General features: G+C 51.1%; 3 protein-coding genes across 5 annotated transcripts in view; 1 reads left to right on the forward strand and 2 right to left on the reverse strand.

Annotated features, from left to right (window-relative positions):
- DDX54 (DEAD-box helicase 54) overlaps positions 1–4236 on the reverse strand; it is a 20970-nt gene extending 16734 nt beyond the window's left edge. The window contains exons 1-2 of one of the 2 annotated variants that reach the window (XM_072802605.1): positions 4012–4236; positions 1162–1291 (exon numbers count right to left, since the gene is read on the reverse strand). In XM_072802605.1, the coding sequence (XP_072658706.1) occupies positions 1162–1291; positions 4012–4185 (304 nt within the window). In that variant the 5' untranslated portion in view covers positions 4186–4236. Of the gene's footprint in view, positions 1–1161; positions 1292–1527; positions 1825–4011 lie in introns of those variants that run through there. The other variant, XM_072802606.1, reaches the window with a different exon arrangement.
- On the forward strand, positions 3932–9015 carry RITA1 (RBPJ interacting and tubulin associated 1). Of its 2 annotated transcripts, none has more exons than XM_072802611.1 (4): positions 3932–4154; positions 4771–4891; positions 5276–5641; positions 8150–9015. In XM_072802611.1, the coding sequence occupies exons 3-4, from the start codon at positions 5331–5333 to the stop codon at positions 8655–8657; spliced, it is 819 nt and encodes a 272-aa protein (XP_072658712.1). In that variant the 5' UTR covers positions 3932–4154; positions 4771–4891; positions 5276–5330; the 3' UTR covers positions 8658–9015. The 2 variants fall into 2 exon arrangements, with proteins under 2 accessions (XP_072658712.1, XP_072658713.1); XM_072802612.1 differs by lacking the exon at positions 3932–4154 and adding an exon at positions 4397–4572 and having other exon boundaries at positions 4748–4891.
- A 1720-nt stretch (positions 9016–10735) lies between these two features.
- IQCD (IQ motif containing D) lies at positions 10736–22346 on the reverse strand. Its single transcript, XM_072801880.1, is given in 6 exon segments — positions 10736–11250; positions 13290–13361; positions 14990–15223; positions 18114–18783; positions 18785–18855; positions 22314–22346. Coding segments are annotated over 6 exon segments (1422 nt in total). The 3' UTR covers positions 10736–10908.
- Between the last annotated feature and the right edge of the window lie 246 nt (positions 22347–22592).

Below are 22592 nucleotides of genomic sequence, written 5' to 3' on the forward strand. Positions count from 1 at the left end.
TATACATTTGAAATTTTTCACAACTTAAAGAAAAAGGTGGGCAATGGCCAGGGCCTGTGATGGGTGTGGGTGCTGACCAATGAGGCATGTGGCCCCAGGTGGGGGAGCAGGTGACCTTTGGAACCTGATCGTGACCTAGCTTTGTGGAAGTGGGAGGACTATGGGAGGCCCGGGGACAAGAAAGCACCGTGGTTGCAGCTGCTTCTTGGTCAATCCTTCATCTTTATGATTCAGAAAGGCAAAAAAAAAGTAGCCGCATATAGATATTTTTATTGGCTTTTTCTCCAATTATTGATAAAAGTTTGGCACAACTTTGATACATTAATTTGCTGTCCAAATTCCTTTCATGAGTCAACTATTCATTTTCCTCACCCAATTTTCTATGAGGGTATCTTTTTCTTACTGATTTGTAAAAGTTCTTTGCATATTAGAGATGTTAATCCTGTATCTGTTCCAAAGGTTGTGAGCGCATTCGTGATACAGCATTTACTTGAACTTAGTTTACTTATTTTTTGGCAACCTTTGAAAAAGAGTCAAATTAGACAATGTTCAGAGCATGCTTAAAAAGGGCTTCTTCGGGGGATCCCTGGGTGGCTCAGCAGTTTACCGCCGACTTCGGCCCAGGGCCTGATCCTGGATTCCCGGGATCGAGTCCCACATCAGGCTCCCTGCATGGAGCCTGCTTCTCCCTCTGCCTGTGTCTCTGCCTCTCTCTCTGTATCTCTCTGTGTCTCTCATGAAGAAATAAATAAAATCTTTAAAAAAAAAGGGGGGGGGGCTTCTTCTTTTTAAAATTATAAAAATATTCACCTTGAAATTTGAATCTTTGCACCAGACATTACTGATTTGCAAAGAGCAAGAAAGAGAGTTCTGCGTTATTTCCAGCTAGCCAGGTGTCCCGATACCACCCAGAACTCCACCTTTCCTCCATCTCCTCTGAACTGCACTCTGTCATGCAGCAAACCCTGAATGTCCTTGCCTGTTCTGTCGCCAGCACTGCCCCATGTCGGCTTTGACTGCCCTCTCACGGGGCCGGTCCCTAGGCCACCCAACTCCAATGGCTGTGCTGGGCCCAGGGCAGACATCGGTACTGGAGCACACAGGGCACGATGAGCCCCTGCTGCTGCCCCCTCAACGTGCCCAGACGCCTGGCTCACCCACCCATGGATTGGAAGCCTCCGGACTTCTTCTTCTTCTTGTTCTGGGCTCGCACCATCTCCCGTGTGTCCGGCTCCACATCGGAGGTGCATTCTAAGGTGGGGAAGGCGGGCAGGGGTCTGCCAGGCCCCAGCTGGGCGGGAGGAAAAGATGCAGCGTCAGGCCAGGCACAGTCAGACCACTGGGGGCAGGGAGAGGGCCTATCTTGCAGCGGGCATCCCTCCATTCAGGCCGATGACACCCCTGCCGGATGGCGGGCCTTGTCTGCCAAAGGGGCCCCCCATGACAGGGCCAGGGTAGAACGGAGGGTCAGACAGAGGGCCGTGCAGTTAAGACTGTCCAGGTTTCAATCCCCGCTCCGTCACCTGCCTGTTGTGAGAGACCTCAGGCTCCATCACCAGCTTGTTGTGTGTTGTGAGAGACCTCAGGCAAGAGACTTAATCTCTCTGAGTCTGGATTTCCACCGCTGGGAAACAGGGATGATAGACAAGAGCGTGTGTCTCACAGGGCACATGAAGATGAAAGGGGTAAGTGTAAAACCTAGAACAGCACCCAGCACGTAAGTGGTGGTGTATCATCACTGTCATCCCGGTCTGTCGTCCAAAGCCCTCAAAATGAAAATCTCTAGAGGGCCAATCAAAGCATGTACTCTGTGTGTGGTACTCGAGTTCTCCAGGTTGCCCTGTCCCCCTCTGCCAAGCCTCGTTCTGACCCATCACCCCTCCCAACTCTACTGTCTCTCATGCTGGCCTCCTTCCTGTCTAGCCAGGACCCGCCTGTCCTGGCACAGCTATATCCAACCCAGACAACCCCTCTGGGGGGCCTTCTCAGACCACAGAACTGTCCCCCTTCTTCTCAAAAATAACACTTATGGAACACTGATTCATAATACCTGCTAAAACTTCCACGGCACTCACTCTTAAGCCAGGTGCTGCTCTGAGCATTCATATAAATCAGCCCACTTTTAATCATCATGGCAACTCTGTAAAGTAGTTACTATTAGTTTGTCCATTTTACAGAGAAGGAAACTGAGGAACACAGCGATGAAGTGACCTCCCCACCCTCATACAGACAGCAGGGGTTTGAACCCTGGTTTCAGAGTCTATGTTCTTTCACCTGTGACCCTCTGTGGTCCCCTTCAACTATCTGGGTCAGAGCTGCAGCATGTCTACTACGGTCTGTGAGCTAAGAGTGGATTTTATACATCTAAAAAATGGTAAAAAAAAAAAAAAAAAGAAAAAAGAAAAAAGAAAAAAATCAAACAAAGAAGACAGTGAGTGACCTTATATGGCCCCACAAACCCTAAAATATTTAACATTTGGTCCTTAACAGGAAGAGTTTGCCAACCTCTCTTCTAGACACATGAACACAAAATGCCTGGAACCCACTGGCGCCTCAGCAACATTTACTGAACGAGTAGAATGCACAAACACTGTAATTTAATCCTTTCGTGAGTCTCTGAGGCACTTAAAATCATGTGTCTTGTACACATGTGTAAATTCTGCCTTCTACAGGTGTGGCCCAGAGAGGTTAAGCAACTTCTCCAAAGTCCCACAGCCAGTAGACTTGGGCCACATTTGAATGCACAACTGCACCAGGGCAAAGGTCTCCGTCTGAACCATATCTGTGGGCTCTTCTTTGGCACCTACTACCTCTGCCCTCCTGTGCTGTGGCGATTTCTCCACTTTTATGGAGCACCTACTATGTGCCAAGCACTGGCTCCACTGGGTGGGTAAACATGGTACGATTCCATCTGGTCCTTGACCAGGAGGAATGTGGTTCCCTCTTTTCATCTAAACACCTACCCTTAAGAAAAAGTGGGGGGGAGACACCTGGGTGGCTCAGTGATTGAGCATCTGCCTTCGGCTCAGGGCGGGGTCCTGGAATCGAGTCCCACATCGGGCTCCCCGCAGGGAGCTTGCTTCTCCCTCTGCCTGCGTCTCTGCCTCTCTGTGTCTCTCTGAATAAATAAAATCTTAAAAAAATAATAATAAACACCACTCTTTCATCCACATACCCAAACCCCACTCTGTGCCAGGCACTGCTGGGCACAGGGCTGCGGGAAATAATGGGCTTTAGCTATTTGCCCGTTGGTGCTCACGCCCCCCACCCCCACCCCGTGTGGAAGTAGCACAGGCCCTGGAACCAGAGGTCGACATCCTGGCTCTCTCGCTCACAAGCTGCGAAGTCCTGGTCTAGGTGCTAACCCTAGGGTCCTCCTCTGGGACACAGGGATGGTGGCACTTAGCTCCCAGGACTTAGGGTCCTCCTCTGGGACACAGGGATGGTGGCACTTAGCTCCCAGGACTTAGGGTCCTCCTCTGGGACACAGGGATGGTGGCACTTAGCTCCCAGAGCGGTATGAGGATTAAAACGAGGCTAGTTCTCAGCATGAAGCCCGGCACATGGTTAAGCGGTCAGCAAACGCGAGCTTAGTTCGCCACCAGGGACCCAGGGGATTCGAGGCGTGGCCGTCTCGAGCCGCTGCGCCCGGCCTCCGCTTAGTTGCACCCGGCAAGAATCCCCCAAACTCCTGAAGTCAGGGCTTCGGCACCCGCACTTTTCATTGGACCAAAGGGCGCTGGGCCCGCCCCCTCGGCAAGAGCCAGCCAATGAGGGGCCGCGACCCAGGGCCGGCCCGGAAGGCCCGCAGGCCCGGCGGCTGGAACGCAGGGGCTCCAGGATCGGAGCCGGGCGGGGCGGGGCGGGCGCGGAGACACGTGCTGGGGCTGGCGGCCCAGCCGGGGCCCTGCCGGGGCCCTGCCGGGGTCCTGCCGGGGCCCTGCCGCGGCCCTGCCGGGGTCCCCACCCTCAGCCCCTGGGCGATGCGCGGGGCCGGGCGCCCGCTCCCACCTTCTGGGCCCGGGTGTCATCGTCCGCTTGGATCTCAAACTCGCCGTCCTCCGAGTCGCTGCTGCGGGGCTGGGAGGCCGCGCCTCGGCGCCTCCGCAGCCCCTTCTTCTTCCTCCACTGGGCCATGGGAGCGCGGGACCGAGGTCCGGCCGCCACGCGCGCGCCGGCCGCCATGCGGGCCCCGGGGCGGGGAGCGGGGAGCGGGGAGCGCGAGCTGGGAGCTGCGAGGGGGAGGGGGGCGGGGCGAGGGGCGGGGGCGGGGCCTGCGGGACGAACCAACGGCGCGGCCGGGCGGGGGGGCGCCGCGTCTCTGCGGCCCGCCTGCGCCGCCTCGAGGCTTCCGGGAGCTCCAGGGGCGCCCCCCCCCGGTGCTCATGGTTCCGGCCGCCCCGCCCCTCGCTGGTTGTCGCTGGGGCCTGGCTGCCGCCGCGGGTCGGTCCGTGCGGCTCCCCGGGGCTGGGGCTGCGGGGCCCGGGCTGCAGATCCTCTGGGACCTTGGAGGCCCCTGCAGAGGAGGGGGCGCTGGGACTGCAGCCCACATCCTGGAGCCGAGATTCTCAGGTAAGGGAAAGAACTCACGATGCAGGGGCCTCGGACCTCAACCGGGGTCTTGACTTGGGGAGCAGGGAACATGGGGTAGTTGGAGGGGTGTCTGTGATCCGCCAGGAGCGGAATGGTTACGTGCATAAGCTCTGCACCCCTCTGTCAGGTTCACATTTCTCTTCTACTGTTTTAGCCTTATTTAGGTGCGACTTACAGGTGTGACTTCAGCGTCTGAAGCCTCAGTCTGGTCATCTGTAGATTAGACATAACCGAAGCTACTTCGCAGAGCTGTTAAGAGGATTAAATGAAATAATGCTTGTAAAGCTTTTTGCGCAAGGTAGGCACGAGATAATGCTGGTTATTGTATTAACTCCATAAATGTATATACGGGATAGAAGGACCTGCCCTGTCTCCCCCATCCCACCAGGCTAAGTTTTTTCCTTGGTGCCAAAATAGACACAGGCCTCATCTCTTCTTCTCCCCCTAGCGTTCTGCATGGAGCACTGTATACTAGGAATGCACATTTATTCATTAAATATTTGCTGGTAGCACCCCTCTCCTTATCGTTGTGACAGCTGAGAGACAGATGAACCCATTTCTGCAATGTCCCCTGGGGTTGGCAGCTCCCCTTTTGTCCTTGGGTTGGGAACTTAAGAGATGGGCCACCTTCCTCTGCTGGCACTGCCAGTGACGGTGGTGTCACCCTGTCCCCCTTTCACAGGGAGCCCTGGAGGCAAGACCCCGCAGGCAAAACATGCCTGCTCTTACCCAGAACCATGTGCAGCATGAAGACCCCCGTGGAGCTGGCAGTCAGTGGGATGCAGACCCTCCGCCTTCAGCACCATTGCCAGGGCAGCTACCGGGTCAAGGCCAGGCCGTCATATGTGGATGAGACATTGTTTGGCAGCCCTGCGGGTACCCGGCCCACACCACCAGACTTCGACCCACCCTGGGTGGAGAAGGCCAACAGAACCAGTGGAGTGGGCACAGGGGCATCACAGGCCTCAGGGGCCAATGGCAGCTGTGAGACCACCTCCTCCAGGGGCAACACCCCGACCCTCACACTAAGGAAGAAGAACAAATACAGGTAACAGGATGGGAAGATACACCCCTGTACTCCTGAGGCCACCTGGGTTCCTATTAGAGCCCTGCTGTTTACATGCTGTGTGACCTTGGACTCTCAGCACCTTGACTTCTCTGCAGTTTCCTTATGTGGAAAATGGGACCTAGTGGGACTACTGAGCGTAAATGAAGTGAGTGTATACAGGGCTTGGCACAGTCATCTGACACCTAGGAAGTTCTCAGTAAGTGATAGTGAGGATGATTGAATACCCATTTCCCAAATGCCACAAGACCAGACAAGTGAGGTCCAGAGGGGTCTAGTGATTTGTCCAAGATCACAGAGAAATTTGCATAAGAATATTAAGGTGCTTGATCCACGAAATGACATAGATGCAGTGGGTGGGTCGCAGTTTCAGTAAGTCATTTCAAAAATGGTTTTTGTGGCCTTTTCATGAACAAGCTAGGCTAATAGTTATGATTGTAAATTAATCAGATTATTTGGATAATTTCAGGTTGATACCAGCCTGGAGGGAGGTGTGTAGTGGGGGGCCACGGGGCTCTATCTTGTTTATTGTTATCAGTGATTTGAACAAAAACACAAAAGACTGGAATATTCATTTACAGCTATCATAACAAAATACAGTAGCTGGGGAGCTTAAATGACAGAAATCCATTATCTCATAGTTCTGGAGCCTAAAAGTCCAAGTTTAAGGTCCTGGCAGGCTGAAGCCTCTCTTTGGCTTACAGACAGCCACCTTCTTGCCTGTTCTCACATGGCCTTTTCTCTGTGAGCATGTATATTCCTGGTGTCTCCCCTCTTCTTATAAGGACTCGATTCTTCTTGGTATAGAGCCTACCTTTATGACCTCCTTTAAGCCTAATTATCTCTCTAAAATTCAGGGTGAATTTTGGGAGGACATAGTTCAATCCATAACAACTAGCCAATCATATTTAGGGTCCATTCTGAGCCAGGAGGAACATAGGTTGGTGGAGAGAAGTGAAAATGGGAATGCTGCCTATCTTAGGAGATAAAATTCAATGAGGTAAAAGCAAGACTCCAGTATTAGGTCAGGTTGAGCACCATGCATCTGACATAGAGCCAGGTTAACATTAGCACCGCTGACAACTATAGTGTAGCTGAAAAGGCTGATGTAAGTGTGGGGTGTACTAACAGAGGTATGGTGTCCAGGACAAGGGACGTCAACTCCATGTTCTCCTGGAGGGTAGAATTTCATGCAGGATGCTGACAAGTAGAGGGTGTCAAATGAGAAGATGCGTAAGAGAGAGAGATGCTCTTAAGTAAAGCCTTTGGCTCCAGGCAGACATAGGCAACAAGCAGATACGGTTTGAGCAATTAAATCAAATGGCAAAAAGTTGACTTTTCAAAGACTTGCAGTCTTAACACAGAAACACTTTCAGTCATGACTACAAGGCATGGAGCTGATGCCTCCTAGGTGTGCCGTGAATATTTGTGAGATTAATAGACAAAAAATAATTGGTGAGTGAATCTAATTAAAGGTGAGAAGCCTAGAAGTCCCTTATATCTGATATACTGATCCCAGAGCTTGGGCCCTTGAGCCAGGCTGGATTTGAATCTTGTCTTTACCCTCTTTCTTGCTGTGGGGCCTTCCCCTCCCTATGCCTCCTTTTCTCATTTGTAAAATGGAATTATCATATCTCCCTCCTGTGGATGTTTGTGAAAAGTAATGAGATGATGCACGGTGACATGCTGAGTTCTGGGCCTGCATATGAAGAGCCCTCAGTAAATATTCAAAAATGTAAAAAGCTTCTCTGGTGATGAGGCCAGGTCAGCTTTATAATAGGAGTTCAAACTGAGCACCCTCTCTGTGCCAGGCACTGTGCTGTGTTACTTCAAATACAGTGAGACCGGCCACAGGACTGCAGAGGGTTCAGCTGACAAGACCACTAGGGAGAAGGAGAATTGGGGGGTGGGGTATGAAAAAAGTAAAGACTGTAAAGATTAAGGTTATATTAACCCAGACTCTTAGATGCAAGTGGCAGAAAACTTAACCCAAACTGGCTTCAGCAAAAAAAGGATGTTTGGGTCTCTTTTATGAGGGGCTCAAACTATTGTTGGATCCCATCTCCCTCTTAAGGCAGCTTGCCCCCCCCACCCCACTCCACCCTAGCCAGCCACCAGCTGCTTTGCCCTTATATCCTGCTGGATTATCAAGACCAGATGGCAGACAAACCTCTTTCCTGGTAGTTTCAACAAAGGTCTTAAGGCAGGTGCTCCTTGGACAGGATGGGTCATATGGTCATTCTCAAGCCAATCAGTGTGGCCAGGAAGATGGAATATGCAAATTGGCCGGGCCTGGGGCATCTGTTGGGAAAATGGGGAGGTCAGGATGCAGGGGATTGGATTCTTGGCAGGGGAAACCAACAGAGATAGGAGTAGTGGCATACTGGAGGGCTGTGGCCTCACTGTGGGTGCCTGGCAGGGGGTGGGGGCTTCAGGTTTTTAGGGTTTGTTCATTCCACCAGCTCACTGCCTTTCTCCTCCCTTTGCCAGATTGATCAGCCACGTTCCTTCTTACTGTGATGAGTCACTGTTTGGCTCCCGACCGGAGGGCACTAGCTGGGAGGGCCCGTGGATGGCAAAGGGTGATGCTGCTAAACTCCATGCCCTCTTCTGGACACCTCCAGCCACCCCCAGGGGCAGCCACTCATCCCGCTCCCGGGAGACCCCGCTGAGAGCCATTCATCCAGCTGGTCCCTTGAAGGCAGAGCCCAAGGTGGCAGCAGACTCCCGGAAGCTGTCTATGGCTGGGTTGGACTCTCCGCACCCTCTGAGGCGGGAACGTTCCCATTCCCTCACACACCTGAATGCCCCCAGCGCTGGTCGCCAACCCGCCAGCGCCCTCCACACCAATGGGCCTCGGGATTCCCGGCCTTCCCCCTCAGGGGTGACCTTCCAGAGCCCCCGAGTGACTCCTAGGGCCCGCTCCATTCGTGATTCAGTGCCAGCTGCCCCCCAACGGGGTGGGGCCACCCAGAAACCAAAGCCCCCTTGGAAATGAGTTCCTTGGTCCTCCCCTCCTCGAGCTTGCTCATGGGGTCACAGTGCGGAGCACGGTTTCAGAGGAGGGCACTGGTTGAGGGTGCCCCTAGAGAGACCAGAGTCTCCTAGGTAACCATGAAGCATTGGAAAAGCGTTCCTGGGGGCAGACATAGCGGGAGGAGGCAGTGCCTTCCTTAAGCACCGGTTGCTCCCTACCTTATACCCAATGACGGATTCGGCGGCTGCCCCTTGAGATGCCTGTACCAGTCTTGCTCTAGCCACAGGCCGTGCCAACCCAGGGGTGCCCACCAGTCCCCCATCACTCCTGCGACCTTGTCTTGTCACCTGTGTGAATAAATGGTGTGCTTGCCAACCTAGGAGGGTCCCTTCTTCCTTCATGCCAAGCTTCCTGCTCAGGAGGAGTCTCCAGCTGAGTCTGGAGTTTTCCCAGGCACAGTGTATGGCCTGTGGGGAACAGAGGATCTGGGTGACTCATGGGTGGACATTTTTAAAAATTTTAATAATCTTGTATTTATTTCCACATATTAAAAATATATCAGTAGCTCATCAAAGCCATGACTTTGACTAATTTTATTTTCCTTAGGGCAAGGGCCAATATAGGCCTGGGTTGAATTAAATAGCAAAGTTAAAAAATATATATATATATATAATAAGGCAATGGCAGAAATCATGAGTTTGGGAGTTGACAACTGAGGTTTAACAACATGGGCCTCATACATTTTTCACATTTTCCAGAAAGACGGAGTAACGAGAACTTGGCCAAGTGGCGAAGCCCAGGAAGACCAGAAAGTTAACATGTATTTGGAGAGCACTCAGGACTGAGGTACAAGCAGTCCAGGAGCACCTTGCTCTCCGGCTCTGCTCCTTGTCACCTGCACCTCCTGGGTCAGGTCATGAGAAACAGCAAGCCTTTGCTTGGGTGGAGTTGCACCCCAAATCCCAGGATCCTGCCAGATTTGGGTGGAGGCCAGGCTTTGGCCTCTTTGTGTCCCCATCACACTGCCCCCCTGCCCTGATGCACTTTCAGGAAGCACTGGGATTAAGAGCCCAGTTGGTAGCCGTATCTTTGGTTCTGTACCTCCACCTCTGGGAGGGGAAGAGCAGACACGTGGGGAACTGGTCTGGGAGGGACCACCAGTACCTGGGACATCAGGGACGCACGTGCAGACAGCTACAGGGGTCAGGATGGCCCCAAGCAAAGCAAGCAGCTATGCTCTTGGCACAGACACTGCATTTGAAACACGTAGGATATGAATTTTCACAAAAGTTCATTTCCTCCTTGGTTTCACCTGAGACATCCAGCTCTCCTCTGCCTTTATCTCCTTGGCCTCTGTTGTAATAGACCAGCCAGAAATGCCCCTCCTCCCCAGTACTGCTAAAGAGGGTGACAGCCCAAGTGTGATGATACTGGGGCAACTGGCAGGAGGCCATGTGTCTGGAAGGCAGCTGGGGGGTAGTGGGGACTGGGGCAACCTGCAGTGTCTGCCATCTAAAAGGGGCTGGCTGCTGCTTGGCTCTAGAAGACCGGCCGACCCCAGGATATCTGGATGTGATTTTTCCAGAAAAAGCAGAAAGCTGCATTTCTTTAGGACAGTCCCTGATTTTTTTAAATGCCAGTAATGAATATATATATATATATATATATATATATATATATATATATATATACACATATATAGTTCAACTACCTGGGGACCAAATAAAGCTAATGTAAGGCTGCTGGTTTATGATGCAGAGGCTCTTTCACACTGCTGGATAAGGGAGAAGTTGGGGGCAAATGGATAATCCTAGAGCAGGGGTTGAAGGCAGCCTGAAACCCCCGTCCTCCTGGAGTTCTCCACCTGCACCTCCCACAATCTCTGCAGGCAGCTGTGACCACACCCACCACCCTGGTGGCTGCTGTGTCCACCACAGCCATGGCACTGCAGTCTGAGGTCAGGAAGGCAGCTGCAGTTCAGGGTCCAGCTTCCCGCTGAGGCTTAAAGAAGGAATGGCTCTGTGCTGAGGGCCTGGCCTGCATGCTTTCCCCAGGGGAAGGGCACCTACATGTGTGGACAAACACACATGGCCAACAGCCCTGGGCAAAAAGACATTTATTTGTAGGATGTGGTTTAAAAAGACTTTTAACTTTGAAAAATCATTTCAGCCAGGAATGGCAAGGCTCCCCCTCCTTGTGGCCTCATGGCCTGCTCTCTGGGAAGTGGGGAGCACAGAGACACAAACCAGGAATGGGGCCCCCAGGAGCAGACTCATTTCTTGGCCTTGGCCTTCCCCTTGGCCTTCTCCTTCCCCTTCTCCTTGGCCTTCCCCTTGCCCTTCCTCTTGTCCCTCTCTTTGCTCTTGCTCCGCTTCTTCTTCCTGGACCTGAGCATGGAGCGGACCAGGTAGCCCTTCCACAAAGCCTGGATGAGCGTGGCGGCCCGCGTCATGCGCAGCATCTCCTGCTTGGCCTCCATCCTCTTCTTGGCATTGATCTCCCGCTCGGCCCGGATCTGGGCGAACTCCTCCACGAGCACGTTGTGCCTCTGCTTCAGCTCCTCCAGCTGGACCTTCTCCTCCTTGTGGATGGTGTCAAGCTCCTCGTACTCATCCTGAGATGAGGGTCAGGGGGTGGGGTCACCAAGCAGAGAGCACTGCCTGCCACCCTCCCCCTCAGACACCCCCACCTGTCCCAGAGGGGCTTCGGACTCAACAGTGCTGCCCCCACTAAGCCTTTCTGCATCTGAGGCCCGGATGAGAACAGGAAAGGTGATGTGGTCCAACCCCACTTGAGGTGAGACCTTCCTGAGTCATCTCAGGAAGAAGGAAAGAATCTAGGCTGGTAGGTTAGGCAGGCTGGGTATCAAATCCCAGCTTGGCTGTGCCTTTGGGAGCTTCACCACTGAAGCTTCATTTGTCCTCTGAAACATAGGACAGTTCCAAACCCAGGTAGTGGGTGGGAGCTTTTTGCAGGATTAAATGATGAGGTGGACACAATGTGCTGGATGTGGTACCAGGCACACAGTGAGGACATAAAAATGCAAGCTCTGGGGGGCCTGGGTAGCTCGGCTGGTTAAGCATCCAACTCTTTTTTTCTTTAAAGATTTTATTTTATTTATGAGAAACACAGAGAGAGAGGCAGAGACACAAGCAGGCAGGGGCTAAACTGCTGAGCCACCCAGGGATCCCAAGCATCTGACTCTTGATCTCAGCTCAGGTCGTGATCTCAGGGTCGTAAGATTGAGCCCTGCGTCAGGCTCCGTTCTCAGCAGAGGGTCTGCTTGGGACTCTCTCTTTCCCTCTCTCTGCCCCTCCCCCTGCTCACTCATACTCTTGCTCTCTTTCTCAAATAAATAAATAATTTTTTTTTTTTTAATGCAAACTCCCACCACTGAAGCGGTGTGTCTCACAAAGATACCCAAGTGAAGGGGCGCCTGGGTGGATTAGTGGTTGAGCGTCTGCCTTCAGTTCAGGGCGTGATGGAGTTCCACATCAGGCTCCCTGCATGGAGCCTGCTTCTCCCTCTGCCTCTGCCTCTGTCTCTGCCTCTGTGTGTGTGTGTGTGTCTTTCATGAATAAATAAATAAAATCTTTTAAAAAAAGATACCCAGAGTGGAACTTTCTTAGGTGATTAAGTCCCACGGTTCTTCCTTATGTCCAGCTACTGCCTCCTGATGCCATTCACACCTATCCCTTCCACTAATACTTGCTGAACATCTACCAGAAGTGAAGGGCTACCCGAGGGCCCAGGGCTGAGTAGACTTGGTCTCTGCTGATGAGGAACCCACCACCCTCACTGGGACCAGAGAAACAAGAGCACAGCCTCTGCAGTCCCTCTTCCCCAGAGCACTCAGGATCAGAGCAAGGCCCCAACTTGCCCTTCTCCTGACTTTGGACCACTCAGAGGCTGATGTCATCTCCAATGCTTGCCACACCTTCCTGGCCCTGAACTTGGGACCTTGGGCCACCTATGTTATCACAAAGCCTGGGGAGGCGGGGAGGGGGCTCGAGGGCACTTCATTTACCAGGCCACTTTTCCCTAAGCCCCTCCTTCAGGCCAGGTCCTGTTCCAGGTACAAGCATTTGTGACAATGGTACCTCACTGCATCCACATTGTGGTCCCAGCCTGGTCATTACTGCCTCTATTGATCACATGCAGAGTCAGGCTAGAAAGGTGGAGCCCCTTGCTTCAGGTCATACAGCTGGTGACACTAGGGTAGAAAGATCCTCCAAATGATAATGGGGACCATCTTCTCTGTGCTACTCGAGCACATGGCACATCTCAGGCCCACGGTGGAAAGTTTCTGGGTGACTGAGTGAAGTACGGGAGGCAAGCTTGTACCTAAGTCAGCCAGGAAGGAGCCCTGGTTTTGAAACTGCAGACAGTTGAGCGCAAAAGGAACAGTGAGTATGGGATGTGGACACTAGATGGAGCCAAGATCGTTAGGCCTAGTGACAAGCACTCAGTAGCTTCCAGCTCTGGCTCCTTCCTATTCTATTTCTCCCCTGGCTGCCCCAGGCCAGACAAATCTTCAGCCTAAGAAGGGGGCAGGGAAGACCATCTGGGGGGGCCCAGAGCTTGGCATAGAACATGGACCATTCCTAGAGGATCGTGGGAAATGCACTTAAGAGATTTTTGCAGCACAAATACCTGCTTCGCACTCATCTCCATATCATACTTCTGGATCCAGTTCTCGATTTCCGTCTCCACTTTATATTTCTTCTAAAAAAATCCAACAAGTCTGTTTGATGACTTGTTCAATGTGAACAATAAATTGCACCGAACTTGCTCTGCATCAGGCTTTCATGCTTTGCCCACTGAATCTACACAACAAGGAAGGTTCTCCTCCATTTCACAGATGAGGAGACTGAGGATCAGATAGATGTGCTGACTCACTTGCCCAAGATCACAGAGCTAATGAGTGTAGAGACTGGAATTGACGCCAGAGGTGTGAATCCAGAACATTCTAGGCAGAGGGAGCAGCAAGTGCAAGGGCCCTGACATAGGAACAGGCTTGTGGTGTTTAAGAACAGAAACTGAGCCAGTGTAGCTGGAGTGGAGTGGCTGAGGAGGAGCAAGGTCCCAGGGAGGTCAGAGTGAGAAGCTGTGTCATGGAAGGAAATGTCAGAGGGGGAGGAGTTTAGATTCTAGGGTAAGGGAGAGGGGAAGCGATTGGATGGATTTAGATGTAGGCGAAGGACATAATTTAATTTGTAAAATATCAGCTCCCATACTTACCATGGAATATTGTTCAGCCATAAAAAGGAATGAGGAATTGATAAATGCTATGTGGATGAACCCTGAAAACACAATGCTAGGTGAAAGAAGCCAGATACAAAAGACCACATACTGTGTGATTCCATTTACATGAAGTGTCCATAGGGATGGAAAGCAGATTGGTTGTCTGCCAGGGGCTCGGGGAAGGGGGTTGGGGAGTGATGGCTAATGAGTCTGGTGTTTTATTTGGAGGGATGGAGGTGTTCTGGAACTAGACAGAGATGGGGGCTGTACAATACTAGATGTACTAAATGCCATCCAATTGTTCACTTTACAATGGCTGATTTTATATTATATGAACTTCACCTCAATGAAAAAGAAATAAATAAACCAACTTCCTAATCCTGCAGAGCAAGAACTCTTAACTTGGACACCAGCGTCGGGCTGGCTTCAGAGGGCCTATGCCTCCAAGAATCGTCTACCAGTATATGTAGGTGGATCTGTGCTTTCTTATGGAGGAGTGGTCCATGGCTGCCCCCAGGTGCTCAGGAGTCGTGACACTAAACAAGACCTGGGAACAAGTATTAGAGCAGGTGCCCTTTGTGGGGAGAGAGATTTGGGAGCAACCTGGGTATGTGCACTGGGGCTCAGTGGAGATGATGGAGGAGGCAAAAGAAGAGATGACATTTACCGAGCGCTTACTCTGCACTCTTTCTTAGGGGGATCTCATACAATTCTCCTAATGACCGGCAGACCAATCTGATCACTTTTGCTTTAAAGATGGCAAAAACCAAGGCTGGAGGGAATTATGAAATCGCAGGAGCTGTATGAGCTCCTTTGCACAACAAGTGGGTATTATCACTGCTGGGCTCAGAGTAGTTAAGGAATAGCCAGTGTGCCGCAGGATGGGATGGTCTCTCTGCCCCAGTCCCCAGGATCTATGCACAGCACCCTCCTGCTCCCAGGGGATGCTTGGCTCAATCCTAGGCTTCCCCTGGCCCCATGCCCTCCTCCTCCAGGGAGCTGTGCCCTGGGGGCCTGGAGTAGCCCTCCCACACCCTGCCCTCCCACTAGACCTCTCTCTGCCCCTCCCCTGCCCCAGGGCCTCCCCTGTCCCCACACCCTGGCAGCACCTTCCTCAGCGCCTGCTCTGCCTCCTGGTTTTCCATGACCAGGTTGTGGTGCTGGGACCTGAGCATCAGTATCTCCTGCTGCATCTTGGTCACCCTGGCCTGCGAGGCCCGGAAGTAGGCCTTCTGCTGCTTCTCCGCCTCCTGTTTGATGCGGAAGAGGCTGTTTTCTGAGAGCTTGAGCACCTGGTGCAGGTGGTTTTTCAGTTCTTGGATCACAAAGTTCTCTTTCTCCACCTGGGTCAGGAAGATGAGAAGCTCCATTACTACCTACCCGATGCCCGGTAATCCCAGGAGTGGCATGGGCTGCAGGCCGCTGAGGATGGAATGGGCAACTTGCCTTATTACCTCGCAGAATCCTGCCCCTAAGGCCCAGGGGAGATGGAGATAGCCTGCTAACAGACAAGGTAATTGATGGCTCAAGGGGGTCGAGTCATCTGTCTGGGGCTGTACAACTGAGCTGGGACTTGAGGCCACAGGTCTGTCTGATAGAGCCCACGTTCTCAGTCACCGCCCTCTACTTCCTGGCATGAGTGATAGGCACAGGCAAGCCAGAGTAATGCTGCCGAACGGTCTGGGGCAGTGGCAGTGCCCAGGGCACAGAATGGGACTGCTCGTTGGCAGAGACACGTGGCATGATTCGTGAAAGCAGGAGATACACATACTGTGGGGATTGCCGCCCGCTGACGCCTGAGGGCCTGACTTGTCCCCTGCCCTCCGTTGGCTCTAAAACAGGAATCGAGATGGAAGATGGGGCTGTTTTGTCCATAAGCTCCAAAGGTGGGTCACAAGCCCTGGAGTCTCCCTCTGAGCACATCAGTGCTAGGGTTGGCTCATGCCAGCGGCCTGGGGCTGGGGTCAGCTGGCAGTAGGGCCTGGGGGTCTGGGCTCGCTTCCTGCCAAGAGTGAGGGAAGGCATGCCTTTGGAGCAAGCCTATCCTGTGGGCAAGGCTTCCTGACCTACATGTTGGGTTCTAGAGTGGGCGGTATTATCAGCAGTCAGAGCTTTCCTTGACCTCACAGTGGCCTCATTGGTGTCACCCCCATGTTTTACACTGAGATCTAAGTGACATGAGCAAATCTGCCCACCTGGAAAAATGGGATTTGACCTCAGATTTGTTCAACTGTTTCCACCACCTGAATGGGACCAACAAAGCCATTTGGGGCCCTTCTCCCTGTCCTTCACTGGCACCCTTCTAACCTGTGAGCAGTCTACCCTGACCAAGCACCCAAGAGCCTGTCATCTCTCCACTCAGAAAATAGTTTCCAGGAGTGCCTGAGTTCAGTCAGGGAAATATCTGCGGGAAGTTCAGGTCATGATCTCGGGTCCTGGGATTGGGCCCTGAGTTGGGGCTCCCTACTCAGCGAGGAGTCTGTTTCTGTTCCCTTTCCCTTGGCTCTTTTCACCCACCCACCCCCCCGCTCTGTTCTCAATCTATCTCAAATAAATAGAAAGAAAGAAAGAAAGAAAGAAAGAAAGAAAGAAAGAAAGAAAGAAAGAAAATAGTTTTCATGTCCTTCTTTTTTTTTTTTTTTTTTTAAATTTTTATTTATTCATGATAGGCACACAGTGAGAGAGAGAGAGGCAGAGACACAGGCAGAGGGAGAAGCAGGCTCCATGCACCGGGAGCCTGACGTGGGATTCGATCCCAGATCTCCAGGATCGCGCCCTGGGCCAAAGGCAGGCGCCAAACCACTGCGCCACCCAGGGATCCCAGTTTTCATGTCCTTCTTAGCTTAGTGCCAGGCTCACTAGGGGCATGACAGTGGGCCCAAAGAGACAAGGTCCCTGTCCTCTTACGGGATGCTAGATCCAAATCCAATAATCACAATAACCACATAAATGCGTATCAGTAAACTCTGAGGAATGCCTTGAAGGACGAAGTTGGTGAGAACATAAGGAAGGAGGGGCTGTCTGAGCCACTGTGCAGGGAGGTTGGGCAGCCCACAGCTTTGGAGGGTCTTGAGCTCTGTGAATCCTGGGGCGATGAAAGTGCAAGTATCTGTGGCAGCACAGGCTGGTTGCAGCTCAGGATCGGCTCCTCCTGCCCCCAGAAAGGCTGTGGAGCTGAATGCTTCCCTGGGAATGTGGCCCCAGCTATAGACCACCTTTCCCAGCATCGCTAGCCAGTGCCCCCCCCCCGCCCGGGGGTGTGGCTAAGAACTGTAAGGTGGGCTACTTCCAGGTTGCATCCCTAAGAGGCAAGTATTAAGGCCTTCCTCCCCTTTCTTCTACTTGCTGGCTATACTAGCAGTGATATGGTGGGGGTCTTCTGGGTCCACAGTTAGAGTCCTGTGTGGTGGACAGCAGAAAGGCCAGACAGAAAGAGCCTGGACCCGTGACAATTTAGGAGGCAGAGTTGCCACGCTTGCTCCAGCTTTTCCACTGGAAAGAAATACATTTCCACCGTGACTAAGCCACTATTATTTTGGGTCTCTTGTGTTCAGCAGCCAAACCTATACTTATACCCACATCACAGGGACTTTGTTAGGCTTTAGTGAGAAAATGTATGTAAAGCACAATACATAGCTATGTGTCCCAAATGGTTGTTAGGTTGGGATCATGTTATCAGTTCCCTTCTTAAAAATTCTTCTAGAGCTTCCACCTGTCCCATCTGCCCCTTGCCCTTATGACAGACATCACATTCTTTGATCAGACCTCAAAGGCACTATGTGATCTGAGGGCAAAGCCTAAAGCATTTACTATCCAGTCCTTCATAGAAAAAGTCTGCCTGTTGCTGGCCTGGCAGGCCCCTGCCTACCTCTCTTGCCTGGTTCACTCCCTTTGACTCTTCATGTGTTGGCTTTGACATCTCACATGCTTTGGGTCTAAGTTCATTTCTCTTCTAACATTATCTTCTAGCACTCCAAGCTTACCTTTCATTGTACTTCTCAAAACTGTAATTAAATTAGCTCTTTAAGACCTACCTCCCATGAACTGCATGAGGCAGGGACCATGTGGACTTACGCTTAAGACCTGATATGTAGCCAGTGTTCCCGACAATATTTGTAAAGTGAATGAATAACAGCAGGTATTTAAATCACTGAAGGAAATACCCAACTGCCAAAAGGTCTGGCTCCTCTGTGTGGCTCCTTCCACAACCTGACCAATACCATTAAGCGATACCTCTGCATCTCTGTTCTTCATGCTCGCTGCCAATTCATTTTCAAGAGCATCGATGATTTCTTGGTTCCTCCTGTTCCGTCTACTGATATCCTGTATGAACTGATTCTTATCTCTAGCTTCCATGGGACTAGTGAGCAGCTTCTCGAAGAGGAAACCCCGTAATTCTATCAGGCAATCAATAAAATTTTGGGCTTCTGTGCTTCTGCTCACTGTATGCATCTGCAAGAGCCTTGCTGCCTGTGGGTTATTGAGCAAGAGTCTGAGGATGTCCTTGGTAGATTCTTTGATCTGTTGCATAAGTGGCAGGAGGCTGGATTTCTGCAGTTCTAAGGAGAAGAGGCGGTCTCTGCACCACCCTTCCTCCTCTTCCTCCTCCTGCAACTGCCTTTCTTTATCCCGCAGGTAAATGACACTGTCCAGGAGGCTATGGCAGAGGTCCTCGTGCTCCCTCACAGCCTTCAAGATGTCCTGTCCCAGCATCCCCTCCAGAGTCTCGTAATTAGAAGCCACATATGACAGCAGAGTCACCAACTCTACTTTGTGGATGGTCTCGTCCAGTACGGACATGATCCTCTTGGTCTCAATGGTGGTAAGTTTGGACTTAGAGGGGACCAAGGGTTTTAGCAGTGAGGCGGGCTTCTGGGATGGCTCTGCCATCAACCCCATTCTTGATGTCAGGGCCCTGGTAGAGAGGGGCCATGGTGAGGACATCTAGAGCAATTTTCTGAGCAGACTGTATGCCCTGGGAGATTGAAACATTGCTAGATTACACAGGCCTCCAGTTGTTATTGTCTCTGATGACCCTGCAAAGGAAGAAGTGAGTGGTTAGTAGAGCCATGCTGCAAGGATGTGGCTGGTATGGCCACGGCAGCCACAGACCGTCAACATAATTTGTCCCTGGTGGCCTGCTGCTTTTTACCCAGAACCTCTTCCTGAAAGCAGTTTCTAGCTTTGTGACAGCCTCAGGCCACAAGGGTGGGAGGACTCAGTGGAGAGGTGGGTCTTAGGCAAAGGCGTCAGGCAGGGAACACCATGCTGTTGAAGTGAGTTAACTATGCAGGATATGAAGTATCCACTGACATGGATTTGTTTAGCTATGAACAGTAACAAGCATTTAAATAAATGCAACAGATATCATGGTGACTTAACATGAATGAAAAAAAGTCAATGCTAGGGGACTTTAAAAAAGAAGTATCTAGGGGCACCTGGGTGGCTCAGTGGTTGAGTATCTGCCTTTGGCTCAGGTAGTGATCCTGGAGCCCTAGGATCAAGTCCCACATTGGGATCCCTGCAGGGAGCCTGCTTCTCCTTCTACCTATGTCTCTGCCTCTCTGTGTCTCTCATGAATCAATCAATCAATCAATCAATCAATCAATCTTTAAAAAATAAAGTATCTAAATACAGAAAACTAGTTATACAGGTGATGGAAAGAGTTGAGAGGCTAACCAGGGATGGGGAAGCCAGCCAGCAAATGTCAATGGTAGGAGGCCCCCACAGAAGGAGGTGGTATTGATCCTGGGGACTAAGGGTCACCTGGGGGGAGCTGGAACCATAGTCATTTCCTGTCCAGGAGGAGCTGTAGCCCCCAAGGAGCTGGGGCCTCTGCAGAGAGAAGAAACACTGTGGGTTCTTCTTCCTCCCGCCCACCAGTCCAACACCAGTGCCTCCCATTGGCCAAGTCCAGTTGAGAAACCAGATGACAAGAGAGCATGGGCTCTGCAACCTGCAAGTTGTCAGCAGCCTGAGACAGAGCAGCACAAGGAGGGAGCAGATAATACAGCTGAGAGCAAATGGGACCAGGATCAGCATGGCACAGCTGCACTGGTTTTTAAGTATGGATATAAAAAATCAGGGGAAGATGAACAATGGCGTCGAAACACAATTTTTTAAAAAGATTGTTTATTCATGAGAGACACAGATTGAGGCATAGGCAGAGGAGCCTGATGCAGGACTCAATCCCAGGACCTCAGGATCACGCCCTGAGCCAAAGGCAAATGCTCAACCACTGAGCCACTCAGGTGCCCCTCGAAACACAATTTTTATTTTTATTTATTTTTTAAAGATTTTATTTATTTATTCATGAGAGACACAGAGAGTAGAGAGAGAGAGAGAGAGAGACAGAGAGGTAGAGACACAGGCAGAGGGAGAAGCAGCCTCCATGCAGGGAGCCTGATGTGGGACTCGATCCCAGGACTCCAGGATCACACCCTGTACTGAAGGCAGATGCTCAACCCCTGAGCCACCCGGGCTGTCCCTCAAAACACAATTATTATTTTTATTTTTTTTATTTATGATAGTCACAGAGAGAGAGAGAGAGAGAGAGAGAGGCAGTGACACAGGCAGAGGGAGAAGCAGGCTCCATGCACCGGGAGCCTGACGTGGGATTTGATCCCGGGTCTCCAGGATTGCGCCCTGGGCCAAAGGCAGGCGCTAAACCGCTGCGCCACCCAGGGATCCCTCAAAACACAATTTTTAAAACCCGTTTCACTAAATGCAATGTTGGATCCTGGATTGGAAAATGGACACATAGAAAAACGTAAACTCCAAACCAAGCTGAACCTGTAGTTAACAGCACTGTACCGATGCTAATTTAATTGAATTAAAGACTTTCAGAAAAATGTATGGCAGCAATGAGAAATCAGTCATTGATGTTGCCCACATGGCATGATGGCTGAGCAACTTTGCAGTAGCTCAACTTGGGTTCAGACCCTTGCTGGGGGACCCTGGGCTGGTTATCTAATCCCCCTAAGCCTGGGCTTCCTCAGCCATGAAACAGGGATCCTAAGATTGAATGGGAAGTTTCTGGAACAGGGCCTGGACATTGTGAGTGCTCAATAACTAATAACTAGCATTATTAGCTCAGGGAAACCAAAATCCCAAGTCTAGGACTGTGTTGACTTCCTAGTCTGAGTGTCTGGGTGTGGCTGGAGACCCAGACGTACCACATGGTCACTTCCTGCACAGGACTGGCTGGGCTTCCCAACATACTGTGTCTAAGAGGGACCCCACCATGGTCCCATCCCTCACCCTCCTTCTTTATCCTTCGTCCTGATGATTGGCAATTCTGTCAGCCTAGTTGCTGGAGTTGGAAACCCAAGTGCCCCCCCCCCAACTTTCATTACCCACCACATCTGAGGCGGACACTCTGTTCCCTCAGTGTTCTTTCCTAGACAGCTCCCAGTCCTTTCGTTCTTGGCAGCCTCTCTGCCACTGAGTGAGGGCCTTATAATCTCTCACTTGGATGATTAAAGAGCTTCTTAACTTGTCTGCTTACATCTGCTCCTGCTCCCTGCAATAAGGATCATCCCTCCAGTCATCTATTTGGGCATTTATTGAGCCCCTGGGAATATTAAAGAGATGCAAGGTATGGTTCCTGTCCTCCCAGAGTTTACAAACTAGTTTGGAATATGAAACATGCACACATGAAGGTTCAACAGCTGTAGGAGGAAGGGCAGAAAGCTGTCTTCACAGAATAGGTTGAGGTCATGACCAGCCTTCAATAGCAGAGTAGGAACTTTGGAGTTGATCTTGTAGGAAATTGGGATCCCTTTAGACATCAGGAAACATGTAACAGGATAAAATCAGATTTTTGAAAAAGATTGGTCATTATGGGTGATTTATAGAGGAAGGGTTGGTGGCAGATAGATAAGTTGGGATATTATAAATCTTCCACCTCAGGGCCTTTGCACATGCTGTTTTTTCTTCTTGTAACACTTTTCTCCTCCTCCTTGCTAAGTTAATTCTTTGTACTCAGAGCTTTGTTCAGGTGTCACTTCCTCAGGGAAGCCATTTCTGGGCTTCCAGACTGGGTCAAAGTCTTTTAGTGGGTTCTTATAAGGTTACATCCCTTTTTTGCAGGCACCATCTCCACTCCAACCTCCTTCCCTCTTGCTTGCCTATATTGTAGGGGCTGGAAATAATGCTCAACTTCTCGACTTCCTTTACGGTTGGGAGTGGCTTTAGACACTGTTAGAGCCAATAAAATTGAGACGTTTTCTAGGGGCTTCTGGGAAACCTTATAGCTTCCCAATACAAAAGAAAGACATCGCTGGCTTCACCTCTGTTCCCTGAACTTGGGCTTTAATGCTGGAGCAGTGGTAGCCACTTTATGAATGAGAAGGAAAAGTTAAGAGAATTGCAGTAATGCTGTCCCTGATGTCATTGAGCCACTGGACCTTCCAGGGGTCCATCATCTCTTACCCAGATGACTGTGATAATCTCTTTACCGGTCATCCCACTTCTGCCCACTTGCCCCACAGTCTCATCTCATCACAGCAGCCAGAGGGAGACTTTTAAGATGTCAGATCCTTTCACCCTTCTGCGCCAAATCCAGTTCACAAGAGCTGATTGTTAAAATTTCAGGGTATTTTGTGAGCTGGTTGTTAAGCCATGAGTAGCTTGAAATCAGCCATGGCAGAAGTATTATACCATGGAAATTGTTAAATACTACAAGTCAGCACCCCTTCCCACCAAACTGGG

The sequence above is a fragment of the Canis lupus genome, chromosome 27, assembly GCF_048164855.1.
Source record: "Canis lupus baileyi chromosome 27, mCanLup2.hap1, whole genome shotgun sequence".
NCBI classification, from domain to species: Eukaryota; Metazoa; Chordata; class Mammalia; order Carnivora; family Canidae; genus Canis; species Canis lupus.